At 35.8% G+C, this 13,246-nt stretch overlaps 1 protein-coding gene across 1 annotated transcript; it reads right to left on the reverse strand.

Annotated features, from left to right (window-relative positions):
* Positions 1-9,799: 9,799 nt before the first annotated feature.
* On the reverse strand, positions 9,800-12,765 carry MELLADRAFT_109169 (uncharacterized protein; the record flags this gene model as incomplete). Its single annotated transcript, XM_007413040.1, has 4 exons — positions 9,800-10,467; positions 10,533-10,672; positions 10,740-11,794; positions 11,869-12,765. 4 exons carry the CDS (start codon positions 12,763-12,765, stop codon positions 9,800-9,802), a joined length of 2,760 nt encoding a protein of 919 aa, XP_007413102.1.
* Positions 12,766-13,246: the final 481 nt, after the last annotated feature.

Genomic DNA, 13,246 nt, shown 5'->3' on the forward strand with positions numbered 1-13,246 from the left:
TCAAGTGTATGATTTCAATTTTTGGATTACATATGATCACTGTAAACCACAGTGAAATTTCAAGAAATTTGAAGACAATGTTTTCCTCTCAAGGAAAACTTTTGTCTTGATTTTTTTTCGAGAAATCTGAAGAGACCAATCTCTTCAGAAGAAGCAGATCTTAATTCCTGCTTTCTATGTTGCGGCATAATCCACTCACTAGTGAGTGGTGTGGTGAAGATTCCCTCTACTAAAATTGGAAACTCACCACACCAAAAAACATGGCAAGCGCCTAAGTCCCTTGTGCCTCGGAGATGACCAGTCATCAAAAAAATTCCAAGGCACGATTGGACTTTGTTAAGTTTGAGATAAAATGTACTTTTTTCCACCATGTGTACCTTTGTCTCAAAGCTTGTTGTTTTGTTATAAGACGTTAAGTGGCCTATTTTTAAACAATTCTTATGACATCCAAGTGAGTTTTAAGTAAAATTCATCCTAAAAAAATCAATTGGATGTTGTAAGATTTCTGCTTGGAATTTTTGACTTGAACCCCACTATTTATGGTGTTCAAACTTCAAAATTAATTTGTGGAAGTTCTGTGGAAGGTCTGTGCAAGATATGAATAGAACTTGCACTGATCTTGCACAAAACTTGCATGTCAGTCTTGCACAGTTCTCACACGAGTTGGAACACAATAACTTGGGTTGTCAAAACAATTAATATGCAAGATCAGTGCAAGAGATCTTGCGCAGATCTTGCATGGATCTTGCACATTGGTCTTGGACAGTTCTTGCACACATTTGAACACCATAATTTTACAACAGCAGGTAAGTTGTTGTAGCGCAAAAATGCGTACAAATTTCTACTTGAAACCCCCTATTGTAATATGGTCACTTTTTAAGCAGACAACTAGCAGAAATTGTTGTATGTCAGACTTAACCAGTCCCTCTTCCTTGCAAGAGAGGTACAGGCCAAGTTTGGTTGTGTTCCAATTTTCCTACCACAAGCTCTCCTTGTGAGATAGCATCTGTTGATTTATTAGAGTCAATGAATTGGTTTTAGAAGGTCAAGCAACTTCTACTAAACTTGTGGGGATTGTAATCTTGAGCAGTTGAAAGGCTGGGCATAGGAGCTTTACTAGAAATGAACAAGTAAGGACTACGGTTAGATGGCCTTTAAGCAAAGGCTTTAGCCCAGGGACTTTGGCTCAAATATTGTCTTTACAATAATTAAAAATGAGCTATAATTTTTATGTAAGCCCCTCAATCCATCATTGATTGGTTTGTATGTCAAGAGCAGCACATGTTTTGAGTCCAATCAATCTGTTGGTTCAGTTTGCGGGAGATGGTTGAGAGTGAGGCTTGAAGCTCCAGAAGAAGCAGTGCATGAAGAGTTTTGTAGCTTTCATCAAGTGGAATGAAAGTGGTAATATCTCTATATAGCAGTAATAATCTTGAACATGTTGAGGCCACTCATTTTACAGACTTGAGCAGGTGTTAGGTGTTTGATGAGCCATTGAACCACCATGGTCTTGATTTGTGGATGATGAAATTTATAATGGCCTGCATGGTTTTATGAAATGCTGAGGTGATTGATTTCTGAGGTGATAGTGAACAATGGCAAGCCTTGATATTAGTTGATTGATTGATATGGTGATCAAAGATTATGAGTATTAGGCTATGAATCTCTCTACCGAGATGTCAAACAAAAGTTCCCATGACTTTTGTTTAAAAACTTAGAGACTTATAGAAAAACTCAGTGTGTTTCCAAAAAAAACTCACTCACTCACGCAGCCCTCAAAAAAAACTCAAGTTCTTTTTATCTTAAAATTCTATTATGATGCACAGGGATGTACTAAAAATACATTCTCCATCAAATTCAGAAGCAAAAAATGAAGACAGGTCACTTTTACATCCTGATATTATCAATTCTCCAAACAACCTTCTGGCCCTGTGGGTATACAGCCCCTGAGCTTAACCATTGGGCATCTGCAGAACATTGAATGTCAAAGATTTACCTGTTGATGGCCGTCATTAAGCTTACACCCCCATACCTCAACTCAGATGCTCAATGGTCAGCTACATTCTGAATGACTCCTCAATGAAAAGGTGAAGTGTGGCTAGTTTGAGGGTGATAGTAAGGTCTTCAATTGGTACACCCAAGTGAAGACTTCAATTAGTTGACCTTCAAGCAGAGGATTCAGTGCCAGTAGGATGGCAGAGTAATCCTTCAGAGGAGCTTCCTTACTCAGATTCAATTGAAGTGGATTGCTAAGGTACTGGAACCAGATAAATAGCTGGCAATGGGCATTCAGACCCAATTCTCACTCTTCTTCCATTCCAAAACCAGACCAAGTTGAACCCAAGCTACTGAGATCAAAGACCAAGAATGAACGAACTGTTTCTGGGCACTTGGGAGGTCGACATTGTTGAAAGCACACTCTCTGTGCCTTCTGAGGCCTCTTGGGCAGCATATTCAGTAAGGTGAAGATATTGAAGTGAATTGATCTGATGTTGTTTTAAATTTATTAGATTTATGATGGGTCTCAAATCTTATTAAAATCAATCAAAACTCACAAGAAAATGTTGGCTTGACACTATGCCAAATTGCAAATTTACCACCAAGTTTAGAAAATTGAGAAAACATTAAACATTATGAGGAAGCTAGGGAGGAAAAGAAAAATATGAAAAGATAATGGTTGATTCCTGTGGTGTATTCCAATCATCTTACATATTTTTTCATATTTTTACAACCACAATGCAGAAGATGTCAGAAAGCCAATTTTGGTCCAAAACTGGCATGTATTGGGACAGTGAGTAACCTTTCAAGACCCAGAAAATCATTGATTTTGCTCCAACACATGTAGTATCTTGACATTTTGAATGCCAAATTTTGGCTTTACAATCTGATGTACAAAGTAGTTGTGTGTCTCCAAGAATGGGTGAGTTATATCAATATCCATACCCAGCAGAAACCCTGCATAAGGGTAGAAATCATTACTACAATGGCTTCAGCACTTTAATGAACATTATAGACCCATCACGTGGCTTTCATAGATTACAAGTATACAGGTGATTGAGCAAAAATTCTCATATTTTGAGACCTTGGAGATTTTGTCCAAATCTTGCTAGTTTTGAACCAAATTTGAGGATCTGACCAGATATCCTATGTGATTGTTTTGACTTGAGAGATCTTCAAAATCAAAGAAAAATGTGAAAACAGTTTCAAATTGAGGGGTCAACACACACAGATTGAACAATTCTTTTCACAATTTTTTATGACCTCTCCTGTATTGGTGAGATTTTTCTACATTTTCAATTTTCTAAAATCAATGGTATATTAATGATTTGGTGTAGTGTGAATGTTGTCAAGTTTCCAGGAACCTCATGTTTCTAAGGTCCTGAGTTGATAGATAGTCAAGTCAATGGGTCAATGGGTCAATGGGTCAATGAAGTGATGAGGTAGTTCATCAGCAAATCAATCAAGCCATATCACCACCCATCTCAAATAAACATTGTGACTTTTTGAAATTTGAAATTTAGACCAGCCCCACTCAAAACCCAAAAAGATAAAGATCAATTTCTCTAGCAGTCTTGAAGTTGATCACTATGTACTATATGTCCAAAATTCCTCAACTGATTTTTCAGTTCCAGAGAAACACTTGTTGCATTACATCCCACAATCATGATCTGATCTGAACCAGTACCCTGATGTGATATGACCTCAACTTGTCTTTTCCCAAATCCTTTATTCTTTGAATCACATGGAAAAGACATCAAGCCCATTACATAATTTCAGTATACTCCATTTCCATGAAAGCTTGTCCAATCCAATCAAAAATTTCAGCTCCTGGTCAGACCCATTTGTGAGTAAGATCACAATCACCAGACATCCAGAATCAGGGATTGGGCTTTTCAAGAGCTGAACTTTCATTATGAAATACCCAAGAAAAAAACCAGAAAGCTTTATTCCAGCTACCAGATCCCCTCACCATTGGTCCCATTCACCAACCCACTCTACTCACTGATCAACAACACTTCAACTCAAAACTTATCATGCCCAGATCTTTTGGATGCAGCTTTGAGATCAATATACACACAAACCACAGTGACAACAAGAATCCAAGCTGGAAAGCCTACAACGTGAAAAAGGAAAAATCAAGTTGGAAATCAATCCAGGGACAATCACATTTCTCAATCTCCAAGATACTGTCAAGGACAAATGTAACAGCCATGATTCAGGCTTAGGTGACTTGATTATTTTGAACTTTGATTCAGCTGAAAAGCACATCAAGTGGATCAGGTCAATCTCAGGACTGATAGATTGGGCATAAGCCTGAGGACATCCAATTCAGTCTGAGGAACAGTTTAAATCCTGGGCCAAGGAGATATTGAAGGTGGTATCTCAAAGAGGAGGCCTTCATTTACAGATGGAAAAGTCTGTGTTGATGAACAAATCAAAGGAACAAGTGAGTAGTATTTTTTGCATTTGCCTTTCTCTCATTAAGCCTTGTTGCTCTCTCTGTTAGAACACTTCTTTTGCTTTGACTGACCACTTATGGACCAGGGAAATGGACAAAATGGGGTGAGTGGCCATTTTGTGTCAACATGATTATGGCTTTTGAATTATAGCCTTTGAATACAGGATATGTGTGATGGAGACCCACCAAAATCAATGTTATTGTTAGGGAGCTGAACAAAAAATGTGTTCAAGGACATGATATCAATCCTTTTTACCATTTTTATAAGATTCCTGGTGACGCAGATGGATATGTGTTGATATTGCCAGGGACTGCTCAGACTTGGGCTCAACACATTGTACGTACAAACAACCTTTCTAAATCATTGTTTATCATTGGTCCCATTATTCAATTTCCCAGAGAGACCCTACAATCCTTGGAGTTTTAAATATGAGTCCACCAAGTCACATTCAAGATAGTAAGATGGCCGCTATCATGAAGAACAAAGATTGCCAAATGACCTACAATTCAACCATGGCTGCTCCTTCCAACAGCGTAATTGACAAACCTCCTAGAGGCACTACTCCAAAGATAGACTACCTCAAATTTATCAAGATCAATGATCCAGTGGAAGCAAATGAAATTCTTGATATCCTCAAACCCCACAGAATTTGAGATTATCATAACTTTCACAAAACTGAAGGTTCAATACTGAACCAGATTTAGTAGGGTAAGGTATTCCGGGTAAGAGTGATCAGCAACTTAACTTGACAACATTGATAGGTTTGATGAGAATCTGGCCAACAAGGGACAAAAAGGTAATGAACAATCTGATAGCTTGATTTTGAGGAGACTTGCTAATCATCTTCCAAAACTATGATTCAATCTTTAGACTGTTTTTAATCCACCACTCAGATTTAATTGAATAGTATTGAAGGCTCTATAATCAATTAATTCAGTTGTGTAGCATACAGTTATTTTTATACTTGTTTTACTATCACTTTGGAATCAATCCAATCAATTCAAGAAGTTATGCAGGGTTGGTTTGATTTTTCCATTGGTTTTAACCTGGATTTGATTGAAGACTCCAGAATCAATTAAAGAAGTTGTTTAACATAGTTTCTATTCATCTTAGTGTACTTTGTTATTTTTTCTTGATTGTTTTATCTTAGAATCAAATCTCATATTACATACATTTCATTTTTTCAATCATTTCACTCTAGAATCCATCAATTTTCAAAGTTGTGTAATCTGTTCTTAGTAGTACTTTTTTTCTACTTTCAATCAACTAAAGACTTTTCCTAAAGAACTCACTTCTTCTGATAATCACAAGTAGAGTCAGAGGTAGGATGAGAGATGCTTAGATCTGATTTGAGCATCTTTGGTTGAGTTCATTGATAAGATATTGTAACCTTAAAATCATCTATTTTATTTCTTCAGAGTGAAGGGTAAATCTCATTTGATATTTGGTTGTATAGAATAATGAGTTCAGACGGATTCAATTGAAAAAGATTGGTTTCATTTGAACACTTCAACTTACAATACAACAAGCCAATGCCTGAGGAAAATCAAAACCAACTGCTTCTAAACAATTCTGTCAGTTCAATGAAGATCATTAGCTCTAATACAAACTGAGAAACAAAAACTATAAACAACCTCTTCAATACAGTAAGAGTTTTCATCAATCCTAAACATCTTCTTCAAAAAGATTCATGACCATCAATCCAATCCTGGTGGTAATGCAGAGCTATTATTTGCATAGAGAGGAGGAAGGAGTTCAAGGGTGATAGCATTGAATTCTTTCTCTCTAATTCTGTCTCTCTAATTGGTCATTCTGCATCTACAACTGAGTTCACAAGCATGCCAGTTTGTCTGAAGTGTGATTTGATAAGAGAAAAATAGTACTGGATTGGATTGAGTTCTGAGCAGTATGGTGGTATATATACCAGTACTATAACTTCACCAGCACTCGATCCTGACTGAAGGATAACCACAGAATGAGAATGTATACATAAACTGCTGCCTCACAGAGTTCATTGTGATGAACAGGGCAGGTGTGCTTGGTAGATGGATCACATTGCATCTGTGGAAGCTGACCAAATCAGAAAGAAGAACAATCAGGATGTAGACATGATCTCAGGATCAAATGTAGAATCATTCAATCACAATACCAGTCAAAACTCCAAGAACAATCCAAATCTCTCATGATTGACAATGATACTGCCCTCTTGGACAGTCAATGCCAGGAGACTGTTCAATCTGATCACAGGAAGGAGGGAATAGCCTCAAGGATTGTTTATTCAAACCCATTGATATACCTAGTGGCCAGCTTTTGAGAAATTGTCTACACATGGCAAATCCCTTTCACATATCAAGTTTTCATCTGAGTCAGGATGGCCGCCAAGTCAGAAATCCAATTGCATAAAGTAGAAGCAAGAAGCCTACCAATAAAACCAAGCATCTCAGCTGGTCCGTCCCACATCTTTACTATAAGCTGAGCCTTCCAATGGAGATCCGTTGTCACATGAGACATATTTGGTTTCTTCAGAGTGAGGTGCAAAGAATGATTGAGTTTGTTTGCACAAACACCCAACACTGGGAATTGCTTCAGTCTCTTCATAAAGCCTTCCCTGGATCTTGTCCAAAAAGAGTCCATGTGATTGATCAGCCACCAGCTTGGTCAGGAAGTCATAATCTTTGTTGTTATGTAGGGTCTTCTGTCCTCAAACTTGATATCTGTCAGCCCTGGGTACATACACATGTACCCAAAGACTAACTTGTAAATATAAATATTACTCATAAAAACCCAAGTACATGTACATATATCTTAGAAACATATGTAACATGTAATAAAATATGTATAAAACACTAATCACATATATACGTAATCAAGAACTCATATGTAACATATAAGATTACATACAAAAACAATAGTAACATCTCATAACTCAGTATCAAGAGTTAAAAATGCTTATATAGCATAAAACACTTAATGATTACTGAACATAACATTAAGTGTAAGTAATTATAAAAATAATAAAAATAATAATTATAAACCTAATATTGTAACACTTGTGTATATCACAATATTAGGTTTAGAGAGCTGAATATATAAACCAAAACTCAGTTCATCCTCAGAGAAGAAACCAAGTTTATACATACCACTTTCTAAAGAACCATCAAGAGTTCAATTAGAATAAAAATCAAGAGTATTACAAATGGTAATACTAGTGATTCATTCTATCTACCTTGATATTTCCTGACTAGATCCTAGTAAGTTATAACACTTCACTTCTGGATCCTCTACTTCCCCTAAGTAGTTTATATACTAGGTTGGTGACCTCCAAGTTAATAACCAATAGGTTGGTGACCTCCAAGTTAATAACCAATTAGGTTGGTGACCTCTAAGAGATAACCAAGATAGTGATCTTAATAATCACTCTTTATCCTGTTACTGAAAGGATACTGGAGAACCTTGGGATCCAGTTCTCATTGTTATATTAAAATATAAATTGAAACCTCTTCTTTAAGAGTTAACTAACTGTAGTCTGCCAGGATTTGTCCCAGCAGACTCTTAGTTGTTAACCTTCCACCCTATCTTCCCCCTTTTCATTATCCTCTTCTCCCTTGTACCTAGTTTAACAATTGAAATATAATAATCCTTATTATACTTCATAATAAACTACTCTCAGTACCACCTTTTAGTGAGTGTAGCCTCTCTCAAAAGAGTCACTACCCTCACAATATCCTTCAGGACCTCTGATACCTTGCTGGGTTTCTTGGTACAGATCCATCCATTGATTGAAAGAACACTTACCTTATGAAGATCATCACAAACCTCATTGATTGACTTGACCCCAAGGATTTTGATGACCACAAGAGCCTTGATTTGAGGCACTTACTTGATCACAAACAGCATCAAATTTTAGGGTAGAGGTGGAAGTTATTGTTGATGTGTTTTCTGGATTGAATTGAGGGTCATGAAATCAACTGGAATGGTGATACAATGGATACTGAGCCAAGATCTGCACAAAGCTTCTTGGTTTGTTGCTTAGGATCAGATAGCATCACAATAAAAGTCCAGCCCTTGATCAAAAGCTCAAGCCCCAATTGTGCACAGCTCCAGCAATTGTGATCCTACTCACAAATGCCAATGGGTCAGACCAGGAGCTGGGATTTTTGCTTGGATCAAACAAGCTTTCATGGAAATGCAGTATTGCATATCAAAAAGAAAAAAGAAACTGCATTATATATTTATATAGTATTGAAACTTCTTCAACTAAAATTAAAAAAACCAAACCTGCACTTGAAATTAACTACAAACCAAACTTACCAAAAAACAAAAAGCCACCCAAACCTAATCTAACCATTTCTTTTTGTTAATAATACGAAAATCTCAATTAAAACTTATTATAACAATAACATATAAGTATGATGTACAGCCCTTTGCAGAATTGATGACTTTGGAAAAAGAGAAAACACTTGAGTTTTCAATAAACCCTGCGAGTTTTTTTTCAGTTTTTTTCAAAAACTCATTGAGTTTTTCAAAAACTGAGCAAGCTCTTTCTCTTTTAGACTTACTGAGCCAGGTTTCCAAAAAAAAACTCACTGACTTATTGAAAAACTCGGCATCTTTTTGACAAAACTCAAGGTTTTTTATTTGAAAACTGGAGGTTTTTTTTCTTCAAAGTCATCAATTATGCAAAGGGCTGTAAATATAATAAAAAAAAGTTTTTTTTTCTGTTTTGATTTGATTACATTTCACAAATAACTGATTAACAAAAAAAAAAGATTAACAAAAAAAAATGAAACAAGTTTGATTTTTTTTTGGTTTCAAGAGGTTTTTGAAAAAAGTTGATTACAAATCTTAATCAATTCAAAAAAAAGTCACACTTCTCTTTGACCAAAATTATTCGCAGAAGAAAATAACATCTTCATTTTCTTCTTCTTCTCTAACATGTGTAAACTAAAATAATATAATATAATAAAAAAAATGATATATATATAACTTGTCTTCTAATACTTCTATAACATTGATAAGATAAAAAACAAGAAGAGATGAAAAAAACAATCAGAAAAAAAAAGCAGGGAATTCACTGGTTCACTAAGGATTAAAAAAAAACTAGTAATGGAAAAAAAGAAAAAAAAAACGATTAAACGAGAGTGTAAGAAAAATAATGTCTTTTTTTTTGGTGGCAGTAGTGGTAAGATAAGGCTGTTCTGTTAATCAAAAATAAACTAATGAAATGAAAAAAAAAAACACAACGAAACATAAGAGATCTTGATCAAAAAAAAAGTCTATCTCGAAACTCAAAACCATAAAAGTTCAAAAAAAAAGAAAGCATGAAAAAAAAACCAAGTTCAAGAAACTTTTTGAGCCAAAGGAGAACTAGTGATCGGTTGATTACCAATCGAATCATCAAACTTAAAAGGCGAAAAAGAATGAGGTACAAAGTTATACGAGTTTCGATCAACAATCACCACTTCATGAGCCGAAGCAGGTAATCTAGCTTCGATCGGATTCAAAGAAGAAGGTGTAGTAGGTAACGAATTCGAACTACGTTTACTGAAATTCTGACTGATCATCGAACCCGGTGTGAAACTTAAATCAGGTGAAGAGTTTTTCGAAACCAATGAAGAATGTTGACTCAGAGTAGGTGAACTAGATTTGTTTAGATTACTACTCGGTAAGGGTGGTGGTGGTGGTGATAATAAACTTCGATTCTTTTGTCGTCTGCTTTGAACGGTTTGTAATGATTGTCGATGACTTCCTCCAGATCGATCGATTAAGATTTGAGGTGGTTTAGGTAGAGGTGAATACCAAACTCTAAAGAATTCAATCAATCTGACCGATGAGGCATCTAATCCTTCTTTAGATAATTTCCCTCGTAGTACATCATCAAAATTCGTCATGGTTTGATTTTGGTTTTGATTAGAATGGGATGAGTATTGATCTATTGATGATTTAGATGAATTTGGACTTTGATCAATCGTTAACTTTTGATAATATTCTCGTCTGTATTTGGTACCTGTTTCAAAAAGAAATCAACTTTAATTTTTCATTTGGTGTTATTTGACAAGATTTCAAACTCACGCGAGACGTTTTCAAGTAGATTGACTACTTCTTCCCATCCACCTCTAATCTTATCACCCACCATCATGCCTGTTTCCCATTTCCACTCAGTTTTCAACCTACAAGCCAAACTCACAAACCTAGCCACATCTTCTGCCAAACTATGAAACCATAATCAAATCATCAGAATCAAGTTGAGCAAAAGATCAGAGTAATAAACAAACTCACGTAAAACAAACAGGTTCCACCTTTTCCTTTCCTTTATCACGACCCGTGCCACTCGAAGAAGGTAATCGAGTTGATTTGTTCTCAAAATCAATCATCCATCGATCCTTGGGAGGTTCATCTAACCAATTCCCTAATCCATTTTCACCTGTTAATCCATCTCTGATAGCTTCATCAGCCGCCAATTCATTCATCAAGAAACCCCATCTGAATTCAGTCAAGGTGATGGGTGATCCTTCGGTATTGAGATGATGATATGGAGTATGAGACGGAATTGGAGTCAAAGGAGATAATCTAGGACCATGTGCACAAACTGCAAAGCGTCCTACATGACCTGAACTTTTACAAGCTTTCAAAACAATTGATTCCATAGCTTCAATACGAGATCTTTCAATCTCAGGTGGTAAAAGTTGATCTTGTTTTTCAGATTCTCGTCTGATGATTGATCTTGGCGTATCTTCCCTTGGAATCGGTTCAAAACAACAAATCACAGTATCTACTCTATAAGATTGCAAGACGTTTTTGATTTCAGCAATGGCCAATAAACGAGTACGATCGGCTCCTTGATCGACACTAGGTTGATCAGAGGTATTGATATGACTAGGTTCTGAACTAGTGGTTTGAAGCGTGTGACGTTTTCGAATGGGTTTGAATGATTTGAAACGATTGGAGGAAGTGGGCGAGATGGGAGGTGAAGTTGCAGTATGGTTTAATTGAACATTGCTTTGCGAGTCATTGGTTCTGTATTGAGTGGGTAATAAATCATGACTAAAGAGTGCTGAGATTGAAAAAGCATGAAAGAGTGAAGGACTGAGAGCCAAAGATTCGAGTGATTTACTGAATTTAGCATCGTGTTGATCGATGAGAGCTACTACGATATGTTTTGATCGGACGAGATCCTCTACAATCAAACGACCTATACCAAACCGAATGTTGCCTACAACTGCTACTACTCTACTAGGACCCCTAAGTGATGGACTGTTCGAAATGTGGGGTGAGGAGGTTTGAGGTGACGATGAAACTGAATAAGGGGTAGAAAGTGTAAGACTGGATTGATTCTAATGAAAAGGCAAGCCAAAAGAAGTCAGTAAAGGTAAATTCAAATATAGAGAAAGTAAGAAATCAACTCCACTTTAGAAAGTAATCTAGATCTAGGTCTGATAGAAAGAGAAGAGAAAAAGGAAAGAGGACGATTAGATTTAGACTTAGAATTGACATTAGACTGAACAGAAGGAACCAAAGACTGAGTGGATAATAAAGAATTAGGTAGTTGTTGTTGATTTAGATTAGTAGTCGAAGGAGGTAAAGAAGAATAAATCATTTCGTTGGATTGAAGTTGAGGTTGATTTGAAGTTGAATTTGAATTTGAATTGAATTGATGATTTAATTTTAGATTAGGTTTGAGATCAGTTGAAGATGGTAAAGAAGTAGTGATCAAAGTACAGTTTGAAGCAGAAGCAGGAGAAGCAGAAGCAGAAGAGAATGGTGAATGGTTTGAGAAGTGAAGATGATGGTGATAAGAAAGAGAAGTAGAAGAGAAGAGAGTTGAAGAGTAATCAGTAGGAGTACTACTACTAGAATGAGATTGACTGTTGTTGGTTAGATTGAAATTCAATGAAGTTGAAGTGATAGTTGAAGTTTCAGTTTCGATTTCAGCTTGAGTTTGGTTTTCAGTTATAATAATGCTACTGCTTGTTGTTGTTCTTGTTGTTGTTGCTGTTGATAATCTGTTTGACTTTAATGAAATCAAATGATGGTAAATTCGATTCAAGATTGGAATCGGTTCACTTGATTTTGGTAAAGAAGCAGAAGCAGAAGAAGAAGATAAATGATTTTCTGAGTGATGATGATGATTAGCTGATGATGGATTACTATTAGAATCGAATTGAAGGATTGGTTGATTGGTAGAAAGTTGAATTGGTTGAACATTCAAATTGAATTTCAATTTCAATTTCAATTTACCAGTACCACTACCACTACCACTAGTAGATGATGATTGATGAGATCTCTTGGATATCTTATCTTTCATCTCTTTCTCTTTCTCTTTCTCTTTCTCATATATCATAACTAGATAGATTTTCACTTTCAATCTTCAATCTTTAATCTCCCGCCTTCTATTAATCAAATAATAATATGGTAAATTAATCAAATACCTTAAAATTAAAATCAAGAAAAAAAAACACACACACACACACTGGATCGATGGATTTCAGTCTGATCTTTTGAGATTAATCTTGATTGATTCGATTTAGGAGTACTGAATTGAATCAGTTTTTTTTAATTTTCAGTCGAGTTTATAATTTAATCTTGTCTTTCTTCACTTCACCCCTTTTACGATTGTATCTATCTTCAAACCACAAAAGGTTGAAATCAGTCAGGAAACAGAGAGAGAAAGAGAAAGAGAGGAGAGATATCGTAGATTGTAATCATAGACAGATAGATAGACTGAAGTCAGTTAATCATCAAAATTACTTGGTTGATCGATCATCACATCACCTCATCCTCATCAT

This window comes from Melampsora larici-populina, assembly GCF_000204055.1.
Source record: "Melampsora larici-populina 98AG31 unplaced genomic scaffold MELLAscaffold_34, whole genome shotgun sequence".
NCBI lineage: Eukaryota > Fungi > Basidiomycota > Pucciniomycetes > Pucciniales > Melampsoraceae > Melampsora > Melampsora laricis-populina.